Here is a 16,443-nt window from a genome sequence, read left to right as displayed (position 1 = left end):
CATCCGAGCCGCTCAGGTCGGGTTTCTGCACTTTTTCAAAGAAGCGATAGCAGGGGTTTCCTCTCTCCATCATTTCTATGCCTGAAGTATTGTTGTATATCGCCTCTCCGGAGCTTAACGGGACGGTGCCATGAGGACTCTCCCCAAAAGCAAAACCTGCGAAGTTTACAGCGTCTGTGGCCATGGACATAGTTGTTCTGCTGCCAGCCTGCAGGTAAGAGACATGGCTTCAGTAGTTTATCGCTTTTTTTCATCTGTCTGATCCTAGGACAAAGAGAAAATGAAGCAAAACAGACCATCACTCATTTTGCAAGTAATATATTATGTTAATGCCAGGTTTGGCTATATCAGTTTAAAAGGTGTATTTGTAAAGTGTTTTTCCCCCTCGGTTTTTGATGGACCAGGATTTCCCCTCATCAGAGGAAGGAGGCTGAACGATCTCGGCAGTTCATCAGCTTAGTCCACTCAGCCATGGCTCATCTTAATTGTAAAATCCGTCTCTATGGGTATCTGGTTCTCTTTCTCATGAATGTCCATGTCAGAGTGCGCTACTTGATTGAGTGCTGACACCGCAGCGCCAGGCCGTGGGAAAGCAGACCCCTCTTGCCACGCTTTGTGTTCTCCCCCGGGGAATTTTGCCAAACCGTTAAATGTTTTAGCAGATCCTTTCAGCCGAAAAGATGTTCACCGTTGCTCTCAATAAATCAGTGGTGCTTAAGTATGCGCGCAACGTTAGGATGCACATCGGTGCCTAGATTTTTGTACAAAGGTCAATTAGCTTTCCACATTTGTTCTTTATTCATCTAGTTCTGTAGTTACACTGTAAAGAGATCCAAAGAATTAGCCACAAGAGAAGCATAGATATATCAAGTAGTATGATGTTTGAGTTATGTACTTGTTTCTGGAAGGGAGAGGGGGTCTTAAAGGAGCCCACCCAATTACAGAGCCACCCCATGAAGCTTGAGGTTCAGGCAGATGAGAAGGTTGAGGTGGACCAAGCACCACCCTGTGGCTCATGGAGGAGGTGGACATTAGGCATCCTGCCCTTCTTCCCTTTCACTGCTGCAGTTGCACTGACTCTACACTACTTAACATGTGAGTACAGTGTTATCTGTGTTTGTCAGAGATAACGGTCTGTGTCTGTGTCCTCATATTCACCATAAAAGTCTTCAAAATCTGTTTTGAAACATTCTGACCTCCGTGCTACTCATACACCTGTCTCAAATCCCTTTAATGTATTTTATTTTTTAGCTCCGCCTCCGTCAGTGTTCTACCTTGGCGGCAGCCTAGAGTTCCCCAACCTGAACTTCTCATTGGACCTGGCTAACTCCACCTCGCCAGAGTTCCGCCGACAGGCTGAGGCTTTGAACCATTATGTGAGTGGAGCAGCAAGCGAGTGATGATGGCCTCGCTGTGTCTTCCCTGAAAGCCATTCTTGAGTGCTGCTTGACCCTTCCTATTCCTGGCTCAAACTGATCTTGATGCTCCGTCTGCGACCTGGCTCCCTACAGCAACCTACTTGTTTCTGTCTTTTTCACCTCTCGCATTTGCAAAGCGCGGCAGCCCTCTTCCCGTGCTTTATTCTCCATCCAAGTGTCTCTCTTTGAATTTGTATTCTTTTTAGTGGCCCCCCTGGCCCTTTCCTTTCTGTCCTCTTTTTTCCTCTTTCCTCCCTCTCTCTCTCCCTCTCTCTCCTCTCCCTCTCCCCCTCCCTCTCTCTGGTGGTGTTAAATGTAAAGCTGCTGTAACAGGACCCCGGTCCAGTGTGTGCGTGAGTCCTGGGACCCCCAGAGACAGGGCCCTTTCAGGGACGAAGACAAGCCTGGCATTTGTGAGCCCCGGCAGCAAGGCCCAGGCAGCGAGAGTGAGAGGACGAGCAGCCCCTCAATAAAAACATTGTCTGTGTCGCCTTCACACAATCAGCCACTCTGTGCCCTTCCATGCAGAGGGAGAGGGAAGAGCCACAACTCCAGGCAGGGGTTGAGAGAGACAGGGCAGCAGCAGGGCAGGGTGGGGAAAGAGGGACGAAGGGCCTGGATGGAGTCCGCGGGGCGGCAACGAGAATAAAGGGAACGGGGGAGCTTGCATTTGTAAGGGAGGGCAGGGCTACACCTATATCAGTGGTTTTCAACCTTTTTCATATCAATGTCCATTATTTATTCGGCAATTTGAGCCACAGACCACCTTTTGATGAGATTTAGCCTCTCAGAACCCAAAACGTAGAATATTTTGTTGTCGTTGCATAAGAGTTTGTCCACAAATCGATGTATTGATGTTGGTACCATTAGGAGAGATAACAGGCAAACGTTGATCAAAATAACAATTATTAAAAATTAAAAAAAATTACAATAAGTCTACAATTGTGTAGATTGTAAATTAAGTAATGCAGATGTTTAACAATAATGTAACTCTTGAGTTTCTTAAAATGAAACCAAATGGACCCATAATGGTCCATTTGGTTTAATTTTACACTCTCAAGAGTTAAAGATCTATAAGGGTCCATTTGGTTACCAACTCTCCATCATTTAGCTGGGGACCACCTGGAACCCCCTCAAGGACCACTGGTGGAAACTAGAAAAGGTGCTCCTCGGAGCACTGCCAGACCCCTAGTGGTTGAAATCTGAATGGCCGGACTTCGCATGACGTGTGTGCAGAGGAAAAGAGGGACAGACAGACCGACCGACCGACCGACAAAGCCTCCTGTAGGCCGACCCCCAGGGTCTGGCAAAAAGGGGGGGGGGGGGAAGGACCACTGGTGGTCCCGGGACCACTGGTTGAGAACCACTGAAATATTGATTTCAGGTTGACAGGTTGATTACATAGGACACGCTTGATTGATAATGGGTGAACGTTTCCCCCTGTTAGGTCTTCGGCAATTTACTCCTAATTTCCTAGTAATCAGCCCTGTGGGTGAGTCGTGGGCTAGTCAGGTGGTCATAGTATCTGCATGGCCATCTGTTCATTATAGAGCAGGTGAACCCGGGGCCAGCAGCCCATACCACCCAGGGTCTGCTTCTACAAGGCTGGCAGGTGAGGGGGACACAAAGGACCTCTGTGCTGCTCAAAATCAACACACACACACACACACACACACACATACGGTAAAATCCTCAGTGTCAGTTTAACTCTGAGAGTGTAAAAAGGGACCCGACCATTTGGGTCCTTTTTTTACACACTGAGTTAAACGGACACAGAGGATTATTGTGTGCGCTCTCATGCGCACATATACATACACATATTACACACATTTGGATTCTCTCATACACAAGAACTCAACCACCATGGGCTCCACCAGGTGCGTTTGTGTGTCATACACTGGTGAAGTAAAAGGTAAATGGTGCATTCGTGCCTTTATCCAAAGTGCTTTAAAATATGCATTACATTCACTAAATCGCACACACAGTGTCCTGCCCAACGACACTTCAACACTAACCCAGGGGAGCCGGGAACTTTCCGATTTCCAAGCAGCCACAACACTCTGCCACCCGAGCCACTGCCGGCCCAGTGAAGTGACCTCACAAGCCGTGTCGTGATGTAACGTCCATTGTGTGAAAATGTGCAATGTGTGACTGATTCCCCCTCTCTCTGTCCTCTCTCTGTGCATTTGGAAAAACAGTTCTCACAACTCTATGAGTCGTCCCCGTGGAGCTCCTATTACCTACACTCAGGAATTATCGCCTTCAGGTAAGTCACATTCTGAAACTATTATATGCAAAAACACAATCCTGAGTGTAGATACAATACAGCATGCCCAACAGGTCCCCCTCTGTCAACATTAAAGGGCCGTTCACACTGAGCACTATAACGATAACGATAACGATAACGATATATTTTTGGGGCTTTTCTGCCTTATTGATACAGTAGTATACAGTAGAGATGGACAGGAAACTGAGAGAGAGAGAGACACAGCAAAGATCATCGGGATCGGGATTCGAACCCACGATGTGCTGTCAGGCTGCATTAGAGCCAATATGTGTTATGCGCCTGGCCGCCCCTAAGAACAATTGTAGTTGCACACCGGTGCCGGCCACCAAAAAGCTCACAATGCGTCATGCTGCGCGACACATGTGAGCTTGTAGATCGGCTATTTTTGGTGCGCGACACTGGCTGTACAACCAAGTGTAACAGGCCCTTTAGAATAGCAACATTGTAAACCCTTTGTGTGACAGTGAAGGAACGCAGGGCCTCAATGTCTTCTACTGGAGTAAATTCTCTGCCCCGGACAACGTTGCCATGGAGATCCGGAGGCGGGGTCCCGGGCGGCTGCAGCGGAGACTGCCGGGCACCAACAAGCTGCTGGACAGCCGGAACGAGCAGCGCTACTACATGAACAGAGACATGGACCTGCTCAGCTTGCTCGGTAGAGTGGCCCATTTGTTGCAAATAGAACTCTATGAAAAAACAGAACCAGAAAAGAACCAAGGACGGGTGTTTTCGATGAATCTATCGTGGCTAAAATTACGATAGGTTTGTATAGAAAGGGGGCATGTTTGATAAAATGAATATCAAATATCTAAATACTGAATCAAGCAACTTAAAAACTGTCTGTGGGGGGGGGGGGGTCACAAAAGCCTGTGTAGACGTTAATATTACCCCAAACATGTTTGAAAGTGAAATATCCCTTTAGGGGTGATTTATACTTAGTTGACACACTGGCGTCACGCACCCCAAAAAAGCCGATCTCCTTCTGTCATCTCCTGATGAGACAGAGAAGGAGCGAGTCCTATATGTGTCCTAGTTTCATGCCTGCCCTGTTGATTCAGACAGATTAACGGGTTAATTAAATTACATACAAATAAATCATTTAAATCATTTAAAAGTTGTATATAGCAATTTGCAGATATTAATTGAAAATAGAAGAAAAAAGGTTTACAGCTTCTTAAAGGTGCTATGAGTGATATTTCTTAGTTGAAACAAAACGTTTTGTTAAAAGGTTAAAGCTCCTTATTCTGATACTAATCATTGCTATAGTATAGTATTGCTATATTTGTTCAGTAACAGTCTGAGTCTCCCCATCTCTCTAGCTCTTTGGTAAACATTACATTTTCAGGTGGGACACTAATTTAATTCAATCGGGAGAGTGAACCCATTTATCATCTTACATTTTATAGACAAAATGATATTTTGTCTGCTCATTTGTTTCATCTCTTCCATTTTCACTTGTTTATCCTGTACGAGTTCGCTCTCCTGATTGGTTATTGGTATCCCAACCTGAACATTTATTTTCTGCAGTGTTTACTAAAGAGGAGCGACAGGAAGACCCTTGTTACTGAACAGTCTATAACAATGTTTACCATGGGAATATAGAGCTATTTAGCACTCGTTTAAATTTTTTTTGACACATACGCACGCACGCACGCACACACACACACACAAACACACACACCACATTGAAATAAATGTTTGTTGTATAGGTAGGATTTGTATATCGTTTTTATGTACGATGACATTTATCACCTGCCTCTGTAGGTTTGGACCCTGATGACTTTGACTCAGATGACAAGACAGACAAGATTAAAAACCCAAATAACATCCAGAGTGGGAAGTGGCAGCTGGGTTTCCAAGGTAAGGGAAACATTATATACATTTTACAATCTTCTATTGTCCAATTTCGATGATCCTGTGCACATTTCTTGCCTCCGTTTCCTGTTCTTAGCTGACAGGAGTGGCACCCGATGTGTTCTTCTGCTTGTGTAGTCCTTCTGCCTCGAGGTTTGAGGTGTTGTGCGTCCAGAGATGCTCTGGACTGCTCTCGGTTGTAGCAAGTGGTTATTTGAGTTACTGTTGCCTTTCTATCAGCTCGAACCAGTCTGGCCCTTCTGCTCTCACCGCTGGCATCAACAAGGAATTTCTCTCACAGAACGGCCACTCGCTGGATATTTTCTCATTTTCGGACGGACCTTTCTCTGTAAACCCTGGAGATGGTTGTGCGTGAAAATCCAAGTACCAACAGCCATGCCATGTTCCCAAAGTCATTTAACCCGCATTGCAGCCATTCAAAAATGGCAGATATACAAGCTCATAGTTTTGAAGAATCATGAAATGTTGTGCAAAACATTTTTAACACAAATCTTTGCTTCTGGGAGTCTGGGAGCAAAAATATTTTGAGATGGAGGTTGGTCAAATACATATAATTCTGGGGGTCCTTGAAATGAAAAAGTTTGAGCATCACTGATATAGCAACATGCGTTTTTCAGAAAACTGTTAGAATACATTTTGTAGAATCGGCCTCAGGTCTCAATGGGTTAAATCACCTTTCTTCCCCATTTGATGATCGGTTTCAACTGTAGCAGATGGTCGTCTTGACCATGTGTACATGTCGAAATGCATTGAGTTGCTGCCATGATGTGATTGGCAAATTGCCGTCTATCCACATCCTGTGTGAACATCCCATGAGGCAGAGTTAATCAGAAGCCTGTCAATGCATTGCAATGCATTATTTAGTTTCATTGATTTGGGCTTGTGCTCTGATCCTGTTCATTACTGGACTAATGCCTTTTAAACATTTAAATGTGTTACTTTGCACTTTTCTTCTATGTAACGTGTTCTTGCTCTTGTACATTGATTGCTGTGTACTGTTTGTCAGCAACACCACTAACTCCTTGATGTACCGTATGTGCATTTCTTGCTCTAATAGAAGATACATAAATGATACCATCATTTTCCTTGTGTAGCTATGTCCTTTGACCTCTATGCCAAATATGGCAACAACCGCACCCTGAGTTTGGTGAACCCCAAGAAGCCATACTACCAGTGGCGTCTGCGGGTCCCCTCGGGCCACGTGGTGAGACTGGTCGTCCTCACTCTGCACGGAGCCACGCCCGGAAGCTGCACTTCCCACAAACTGTCTGCTTACGATTTCCTGCTACCTTTACAAAACAAGATCATTGCCAGGTATTTGGTCCTTTCAATTCATGCGCTTCATCCATTTTTGGTGGTTTGTGGAGAGACTTTGGATGGGGGTCTCCAATCTCCATATCAGTAGAGACTGCATGGAGATGGGGGAGGGTCTCCATATCTTTAGAGACTAGGAGCTATGGAGCTCTGTTTGGATTCCACTATTGAACATGGATGTGGTACTTTACATATTTCAGTACCTGGCATGCCCACATGCATATATCCTGCAGTAGTACTGCAGGATTTTCCATTGAATTCCTCTTTCAAAAAACAGCTGCCTGCATACTTAGTACCGTATGTTGTATATGAATTGAACAAAATGTGACTTGAGATTCTTACTTTATATGCTGACCTACCAATAACCACTTGCATGAGCCTCCAAGTTATACACACTTTGCATATTATCGTCGCTGTCGGGCGGAAACCTCATATGTCCAAAACCTTTCAGGATTCAAATTCAAAAATAACAAAAGTAGCAGATCTACAAGCCCAAAACGCGGCTCGAACTTTGATCCTTTTTGTGTGACACTGTAGTATGATTAAGTAGGACATTAATTTACAAAAAAAACACAAATAGTTAAAATATGGAGATAGGAGGTTTGTGCCCGACAGCAACGATATGCTGAAGGTATCTGCCTGTCCCAGGTGGTGTGGTCTGCCTGTGTCTGGCCCACCTGTGTCTGGCTTGACTCCAGTCATGAAGCTAACATCTTCTGGGAATGTTATGCTGGTCACCTTCTCCTTCAGTAGGCTGCGGGATGGAGCTGTTTTCAAAGCCTATTTCCAGGCTATCCCCAAAGCAGGTCTGACTGCGAACACACACACACACACACACACACTCACACTCACACACACACACACACACACACACACACACACACACACACACACACACACACACACACACACACACACACACACACACACACACACACACACACACACACACACACAGCTAGATACAGCACATAATGTAAAACAAGTTTGACTTGGTATTTTGTTTTTGAATGCTGGGTTCTTTCCTGTTTCTCTGTGTGGAATGTCTCCCCCTACAGGTTGTGGAGGCTCCATCTCCTCGTGGAATGGCTCTCTGGCCTCGCCTTACTACCCATCCTACTACCCTCCCAATGTGGACTGCAGCTGGACACTGCGGGTGAGCCGCGTGCGTGCACGCGCACACATATGTCTATCACTCAATGTATGTGTGAGTGATAGACAGGGTCAGAGAGAGAGAGAGAGGGAGATTAAGTCAAAGGCAAAGATAAAGATCAAGAGAAAGAGAGAGGGAGAGAGGATGGTACCTTTGTTCTGTTGCCTCTCCACATTCCAACATGTGAACCCTGCAACCTATCTGGTTTCGTATTCCAGGCGCCACTGCCAGGATACCAGATCTCCTTGACGATCGTGACGTTGGACATTCAGGACGCGTCCTCAGACGGCTGTGAGAAAGACTGGCTGGACGTCGCAGGGGTCAAGTAAGTAATACTGAGGCGTGAGCGTCTAGAGCGGTGTTTCCCCACCTAAGGTCCGTGCCCCCTTTGGGGGTGGCGCCAAAGATCGGGGGTGGGGGGGGTGCATGAGGCCTTGTCTGAGGTAGTTTAAACATGTTGCACAAAATAATAACCTGTTTACATCCCCTTTCAACCATTGCATGCTTATTTTGGGCATGTCATTATATTGTCAAAAATATTCAACATGTTCTAATGTTAAAAATAGCTAAAATTGCTTTTAGATTGGCTATTTGTCGCTATTCGTCAAATGAGAAGTGTGTGTGTATGTATATACTATATATACACATATTATATACACACACACACACACGTGTGTGTGTGTGTGTGTGTGTGTGTGTGTGTGTGTGTGTGTGTGTGTGTGCGCGCGTGCGCTGCACAGAATCAGAATCAGTTTTATTGTGGTTTACAAGGTAAAAAAGTGGGTGAAATTCGTTTTTGTACATCGTTCCCATCGCAACGTTAATTTCCATAGAAAGAAGAGGGGGGGGGGGAGAAGAAGAAGAGGGGGTGGGGGGCAAGTGGGAAGGAGATCAAAACAAGAGAGCAACAGAAGGCCAGACAAGTTATCTACATATTTACAAAGTACCTGAGATAATAAAAAACTAAGGTTCCTGAGCATAGCAGCAATGTATGTATACTGTGCATGTTATACTTATACTGTGCATGATATACATATGGACGTTAAGGTGCTTAGAGAAAAAAAGCACAATAAAACTGCACAGTAAAACTGCACACTGCTTCCAGGATTCAGATGCCATAAAGTGAGAAAAAGAAAAACCACCAGTGATCAAAATCAGTCACCGCTAGCCTAATGATGGGTTTGATTTTAACCCAACTGCGCACTCGCTCCAAGCGGTGAAAATCAAGAGTGTTATAGACCCAAATCTGCATGCACCCACATTTCTAAACCAAAGAAAAATATTGGAAATATATCAATTTAGAATTTGTAATCATTTGTTCATTTTGACATTTGACATCAGTTGTCTATAATGCTCTAATGATAAACTAAACTGTGTGTGTGTGTGTGTGTGTGTGTGTGTGTGTGTGTGTGTGTGTGTGTGTGTGTGTGTGTGTGTGTGTGTGTGTGTGTGTGTGTGTGTGTGTGTGTGTGTGTGTGTGTGTGTGTGTGTGTGTGTGTGTGTGTGTGTGTGTGTGTGTGTGTGTGAAATAAAGTATGACTAACACTAAATTACATTTTATACACTAAATTACATTTTATTCAAAAGACTATGACTAAAACTACATCAACATTTGCTGTCAAAATTAACAATGTTCAGGAACGAGAATAATCCCTTTCCTCCCTCGACCGTTATTATCTGTGAGCCTAGGAGCAAGGCAGTTAACCTTCAACTGCACCAGTTTCTCGGTGATCAACAGAAAATGCAGTGGTTGTTCTAAGTAGCTCTTCTTCTGAAGTGTGAATGTTGTTTACGTGTATATGGAATGGAAATGTAATCATTACAAGTATTTCCATTACTGACACGGAGTGTCTTTTTCATGTTCTACTTTGAGTACATTCTATGATCAGTAATTTCTACTTTCATGTACTTTTGGAAAAGGCAAGAATTATGGAGTAGCCTAATTATGCTGTCATGGCACAAACAGGAGGATATTCCATTTACGATTGCTTTGATATTAATTTCCCTCATAAAGAGAAAGCTTTCTGATAAAGAAAACATTTTTTGTACACAATGGTGGAATGAGTTTCCAAACACTTTCATTTTCCAGATTATGTAATCCACTGCCAGACAGCTACAAGAAGCGTGTATACTCTTCTCCTGTTTCCATCCACTTCCACTCCGATGAGTCACTCACTCACAAGGGCTTCTACCTCCTCTACCGGGCCTTCAATCCTGACAGCAGTAAGTCCAAATGCTTCAGCTCTCTTAATATCACAGCAGCATCATTGCGATTCCCAAGCCAGTTGAGCTCAAAACCTTGCCCCCATTGCCAGGCCCGACGTAATGCATCGGCTTTAGGGGCTGCAGACCAGGGCACCAAGCTCGGGGAGGGGGGCACCAAACGCCTGGCCAAAACAGACGGGACTATTGCAATTAAAGGTGCCGGAATACTGTCCGGGGGCTGCCGAAATAGTGCAAAAGAGGGTAGTAGTGTGTAAATGCGTCGGCAACACCGCTCACCCCACTGATAAAGTGAAAAGTTTCAGCTGTAGCAACCTAACCGAAATGAAATTGCACGTATGCAGGACATAGAGTGAACCAAAATGAGTGCTCGCCAAATTTGTGGTACTTAAAAAAGGGCTGTGATTGGCTTCTCAGCCAATCACAGCGATGGGGCAGACTTGGGAATCGTTTGGACACACCACAGCACTTCTCTACAAGCATTTAATGGTGGCCATTTTCTGTCCTTCCTAATAATGATCATTCCATCCGGTTGGTGACAAAAAGCAAACCACACACTATATCTATTCATACTGTGTCACATCAGTGTCAGCTTGTACAGATAGGTTGTCTAATATAAGCTGGCACTGACCAGGCAAGTGAAAGAAGACGGTAATTACAGTACAGAAACAGCCCTGAGTATAGCTGCATAGAGAGCTGCCCAGTGCTACTGAGGATTGCTCAAAGGCTTTTCAACAGATATTGAGGAAGAGGATAGTGTTGTCAATGAATCTCCTCCCCTAGATGCTCTCAGACTAGTCTCGCGTTGCCAGACAACTATTCCACAATCTCCGAATGCTATATAGATGGAATGTATGACGGAAGCATTCGAAAATTGTTTGGGGCAACTGTCTGGCTCACGAGACTATTCTCAGAGTTGGAGGTGTTCCAACTAGCCCTTTTAGGTCACAGCCCAGAGGCACACTTTTCAAGCTTTCAGGTTAATTGCTGCAACTGTGAGAAAGTAGAACAGTTCCAGGGTTGTTTCCTTTCCTGTGTGTCTCCTCCAGCCTGTCCTCGACAGTTCCGCTGTAGTGATGGACGCTGTATCCCTCTGAGGAAGGTGTGTGATGGTACAAAAGACTGCTCAGATGGCCGGGATGAAGCTAGATGTTGTAAGTCTGTCAGGTCCAACAGCAGCTCATAGACTGTCTTTAATGTAAAGTAACAGTAAATCAAACACGCTAATAATGTTTCACCCAAGATTGTGCATTTTTTAGATCATGAGCACAACAAATCTAGGCATAGATTCTGTATTTTTTGGAGCATCCTATGATCCGGTTTTACACATTTGGTTTTAAGTGTCTCTTTGTGTGTGTGTGTGTGTGTGTGTGTGTGTGTGTGTGTGTGTGTGTGTGTGTGTGTGTGTGTGTGTGTGTGTGTGTGTGTGTGTGTGTGTGTGTGTGTGTGTGTGTGTGTGTGTGTGTGTGTGTGTGTGTGTGTGTGTGTGTGTGTGTGTGTGTGTGTGTGTGTGTGTGCGCACGTCTTGTATGTAGCGCTCTGCAAGCCAGGAGAAGTGTCATGTGGCAGTGGTCAGTGCAAGCCACATGGCAGCCTGTGTAATGGTCAAAGCACCTGTGCAGACAGCAGTGAAGAGAGCAACTGTGGTGGTGAGTAAAGCCTCATTGTTATGCCGTCAAACAATTGTGTTGCTTTCTGACAAGAGGAGATATACAAGCGCAGAATGCATCACAATTCAATCTGGCATCCCTATTTCGGGCACATAATTATAGGTGAAAACACTAAATAATTCCCCCCCCTCAAAATCTAGATTTTCAAAAGCAGTAGAAAATAGTACATCTGTGTCAATGACAATGTGTTGCGCGCACGTGAAAGCAGGTGTACACATAAACAATGCACACACGTGAAGCATGTCTGTGATGAATGCTTATGTTTGCTGTGTTTTCTGCAGGTAAATGCTACCACATGTGTCCCAACAAGGTGTGTGTGCCAAAGTCTTCAGTGTGTGATGGCATCATAGACTGCAAAGACCGTAGTGATGAAATCAACTGCACAAGAGCATGTGAGTATCTTTCATTCATCTACCATAACAGGTTATTATCCTTTTTTCTTGCCATCCAGTGATCGGAAAGTCCACGTTGGTATACTGATAAACTGTAGGCCTATTGCCAATGGCAGTGGTATAAAGTTGCTTTAGCACTGGTGTAAAACTTTTTGTTCAACTGGGTCTGTGTGTGTTTTAGCCACATTAGCCACATAAACCCTATACACTTCATTGACTGGGGTCCCACAGGGGTCTACACCTGGTCCCCTCCTTTTTTCCCTCTACACCAAATCTGCCGAAAATAACAACAAGCTCACAACTTGAGCTTGTAGATCGGCTATTTTCAAAGCCAGAGTAAACAGCGTTAAAGAGGTTACTATATTGTATGGAATCTTTAAATGGAATCAACTACTAAGAATAATGATATAATATTCATATATAGTACTTGTGTGACACCTGCTCTATCCTTTCCTCTTTCTGAGAATATCGTTCATTCATTCTCTTTAGTCCAGAAAGGCTGCACTCCATCCTCCTACAAATGTGCCAATGGAAAGTGTGTGAGTAGGATCAACCCTGAATGCGACGGAAACAAAGACTGCTCTGACGGCTCTGATGAGCTGCGATGTGGTGAGCAGTACATGTTTTGCACACCTGACCGTTCATTTCTGTGATAGGAAAACAAAGCTAAAAACCTGTTTCCTTGGGGAAGAAAGAGGATTTTGCCTGCCCCCTAAGTAACCCTCCTTCATGTTATATACCCCCCCCCCCCTACCAGGTTGTGGTACGAGGCCTAAGAAGCGTACTAAGATAGTGGGAGGTTCTGACGCAGGGGCCGGCTCGTGGCCCTGGCAGGTGAGCCTCCAGATGGATCGCTATGGCCACGTGTGTGGGGCTTCGCTTGTCTCCAACCGCTGGCTCATCTCAGCTGCACACTGCTTCCAGGATTCAGAAGCCATAAAGTGAGAAAAAGAAAAACCACCAGTGATCAAAATCAGTCACCGCTAGCCTAAGGATGGGTTTGATTTTAACCCAACTGCGCACTCGCTCCAAGCGGTGAAAATCAAGAATGTTATAGACCCAAATCTGCATGCACCCACATTTCTAAACCAAAGAAAAATATTGGAAATATATCAATTTAGAATTTGTAATCATTTGTTCATTTTTACATTTGACATCAGTTGTCTATAATGCTCTAATGATAAACTATGTCTAATAAATGCCACCCCATGTCCATATGCGTTCCTTGCCTTTGTGCCCACAGATACTCTGATGCCCGTGCGTGGCGTGCGTACATGGGCATGCGTGTGATGACCGCGGGTAACAATGGAGCGGCTACCAGGCCGATCCGTCGCATCCTCCTTCACCCGCAGTATGACCAGTTCACCTCTGACTACGACATCGCCCTCCTGGAGCTCAGCGTTCCCATCTTCTTCAATGAAATGGTTCAGCCTGTGTGTGTCCCCGCGCCCACGCATTCCTTCACCACAGGGACCAGCTGTTTTGTCACTGGCTGGGGAGTGCTTATGGAGGATGGTGAGAGCTGGTGAAGTGTACCTTACTAGTCAGAAGAACTAGAAAAGTAAACAAAATAGAGGGTACCATCTTACACCCAATGCAAAACGGGGCTAAGTGTTTATAACCGATGCAATTACCAAATTGACTTGCACTCATCTGTGCGCCTGTGATTAACATTTTTATCAAAGCAGCACTATGTAGTTTGTGGTATCAGTGGCCACTTTGGACACAAATAACATGGCAGCTAACGTCTTTGACTTCATTACCCAAGAGTCTCTGCAAGCATGTCCGGCGAGGACGCGCTGTGATTGGCCAGTCTTCGCTTTGACTGGCAGTTCTGCCTTAGTGCCTTACTGCCTTGGCAAATGCCAGGATGAAATTCATTGTCTCCCCTATACATAGTAATACAGTCAAGCCCCTAGCAGGGACCCCCCCCCTGAGTCTATACATTTATGGAAGGATGATTGTTATTGCTTAAACATTTATAATTTTGTGCAACATAATATGCTACATACTGTAGTTGTTAAAAAGTTACATAGTGGTGCTTAAATTCAAGTGCTGATATGACATTATTACATGTTATTTTAATGCTGCGTGTCGTCTGTATGTATGTCTGCTATTTATTTAGGTGAGCTGGCAGCTCTCTTGCAAGAGGCCTCCGTGAGGATCATCAGCAGGAACACATGTAACAAGCTATATGACGACGCTGTCACTCCCAGGATGCTCTGTGCTGGGAACCTGAATGGAGGGGTAGATGCTTGTCAGGTGTGTATGTGTATTTGCATGTGTATGTGTGCATCTTCTCTGTCTATTTCGCGATATAACATACTTGTCTTTCATGTACTTCTTTATGTTTGTGTATTTCCGTGTGCGTGTAGGGGGACTCTGGGGGTCCTCTGGTGTGCCTGGAGCGGGGCAGGCGGTGGTTCCTGGCGGGTATCGTGAGCTGGGGCGAGGGCTGCGCCAGGCAGAACCGCCCCGGAGTCTACACACAGCTGGTCAAGTTCGCAGACTGGATCCATCAGCAGACGAAAGGACAGGTCTGACTGACTGACTGACTGACTGACTGACTGACGGACTGAATGACAGACACACAGAGGGACAGACCACAGACCAAACTTCTAATGGTTCAGAACCGGAATCCATGCTCAGACTAAAGGATGGTATTCACACAGAACACATTCAGTCAGGGGACTCCCGCTACTTTTAGGGGGGCCCGGGAGCACGGCCCACACAAGGCGAAACATGGCGGGTGCTCTTACTTCCCCAGACTGGTCGAGTTTTCTTTACGATTGCCTCTAGTCCAGCGCTAGTCTAAAAAGAATGGACACTGATACCGTGTGTGTCCTCCTCACCCTCTGTCGTGGTGTCCTTCTCTCCTATAGCTCAGCACTACAGCTGTTCTCCCGCTTTCTCTCGCAAATTCTGACACCTTTTCTCTCAGCTGTATCGTTCAGTCCTGAGACAGTGAGCGTGGCACATGTTGCACACAGGCCAAAAGAAATCTATTCGCTCCTTTCATTGCGTGTGGGAAGAGTTCTCTCCCTGTAAGTACTGTTGTAGCCGTACGGTTTTGTCCTCATTTACACTTGTCCATGTACTGTATGTGTGTGTTCATGACTCATTGTATGCATCTATAAACATGTACTGTATGTATGTGTATTTGAATATCAAACGTTTATTTGAGTCATAGGTTTCTTTTTAAATAGTCTATTTGTAGTGGAGTGAGCAAGGCCCAGGTAGGGAATGATTGTATACGTTGTTATTTTCATTTTATATCCTATGCTGTCCATTTTACCCTCTATATCTCCTGCCAGTTTGTAATGACATTTCTTAAAATACAACCAGAAGGCTGGTTTGAAGGTCAGTTCCAGAAAGACCATGGTGTAATGAAGACAAAATCTTCCCATGGGCTTCCTCCTTCAGAGACAGAGGCCAAGGTCCATGTGAATGACTGCAAAGTGGAAGATACCGTCCACACACTGGACAATGCTCCGATGAACTGTGAAGAGTGCTGACCAAAACCAACAACAGAGGCACTTTTTTAAGTTGCAAACAAGCTGTCAGCACTCTGACAATCAACCCAGGTGTCAAGTTGATTGAGAATGTTAACAGGCACATACCTTCCATCAACCACTTGACCCAGTGCTCAGTGCTGTCTTTTGTGCTGAATCCTCTCCTGCTTGCCTTGGTGTTGACGCCAGTCAGATCGGGCCCCAAGCGACACTCCACAGAACATTTATTGAATTACCATCAAGTAAGACTCTTACTGTGTCATATGCATGGACATTATTTGGGGGTCCTGTGGATGGCAATTGCCACCCCCTAACTTTCCCATTTATCCAAAAAAATCTGGTCTTCATATTTCCTCCACCTCTAAATGTTTTTTTTGCAGATTAATCAGATTTTAGGTTGATACGTATAGACAATTGTTTTCTTTCTGCAGCCATACATTCATTAATCACTTTAAAACTGGCCTCCCTATTTTGGGCATGTCATTATCATGCAAAAAAAAAAGGAAAATCTTCTTTCCCCCCCCCCCCCCCCTCAAATTGCAAAGATAGCAGAACGGTTATTTTTCTTATTTTTTAAATAGGTTAAGTAGTCACATTTT

The 16,443-nt window shown here is 44.9% G+C and overlaps 1 protein-coding gene across 1 annotated transcript; it reads left to right on the top strand.

Moving 5' to 3' along the window:
• Window positions 1-130: 130 nt before the first annotated feature.
• On the top strand, window positions 131-15,190 carry LOC308076812 (suppressor of tumorigenicity 14 protein homolog; the record flags this gene model as incomplete). Its single annotated transcript, XM_080417303.1, has 19 exons — window positions 131-214; window positions 909-1,095; window positions 1,252-1,376; window positions 3,617-3,684; window positions 4,170-4,360; window positions 5,470-5,565; window positions 6,675-6,894; window positions 7,543-7,700; window positions 7,953-8,050; window positions 8,266-8,372; window positions 10,137-10,270; window positions 11,320-11,424; window positions 11,806-11,919; window positions 12,222-12,332; window positions 12,822-12,941; window positions 13,090-13,273; window positions 13,576-13,847; window positions 14,458-14,594; window positions 14,708-15,190. 19 exons carry the CDS (start codon window positions 131-133, stop codon window positions 14,873-14,875), a joined length of 2,679 nt encoding a protein of 892 aa, XP_080273429.1. The 3' UTR covers window positions 14,876-15,190.
• Between the last annotated feature and the right edge of the window lie 1,253 nt (window positions 15,191-16,443).

This window comes from Gymnoscopelus braueri, assembly GCF_963280865.1.
Source record: "Gymnoscopelus braueri genome assembly, chromosome: 21".
In the NCBI taxonomy this organism is placed as follows: domain Eukaryota; kingdom Metazoa; phylum Chordata; class Actinopteri; order Myctophiformes; family Myctophidae; genus Gymnoscopelus; species Gymnoscopelus braueri.
The sequence above is the reverse complement of the archived record's forward strand: the minus strand, read 5'-3'. Positions and strand labels throughout refer to the sequence as shown.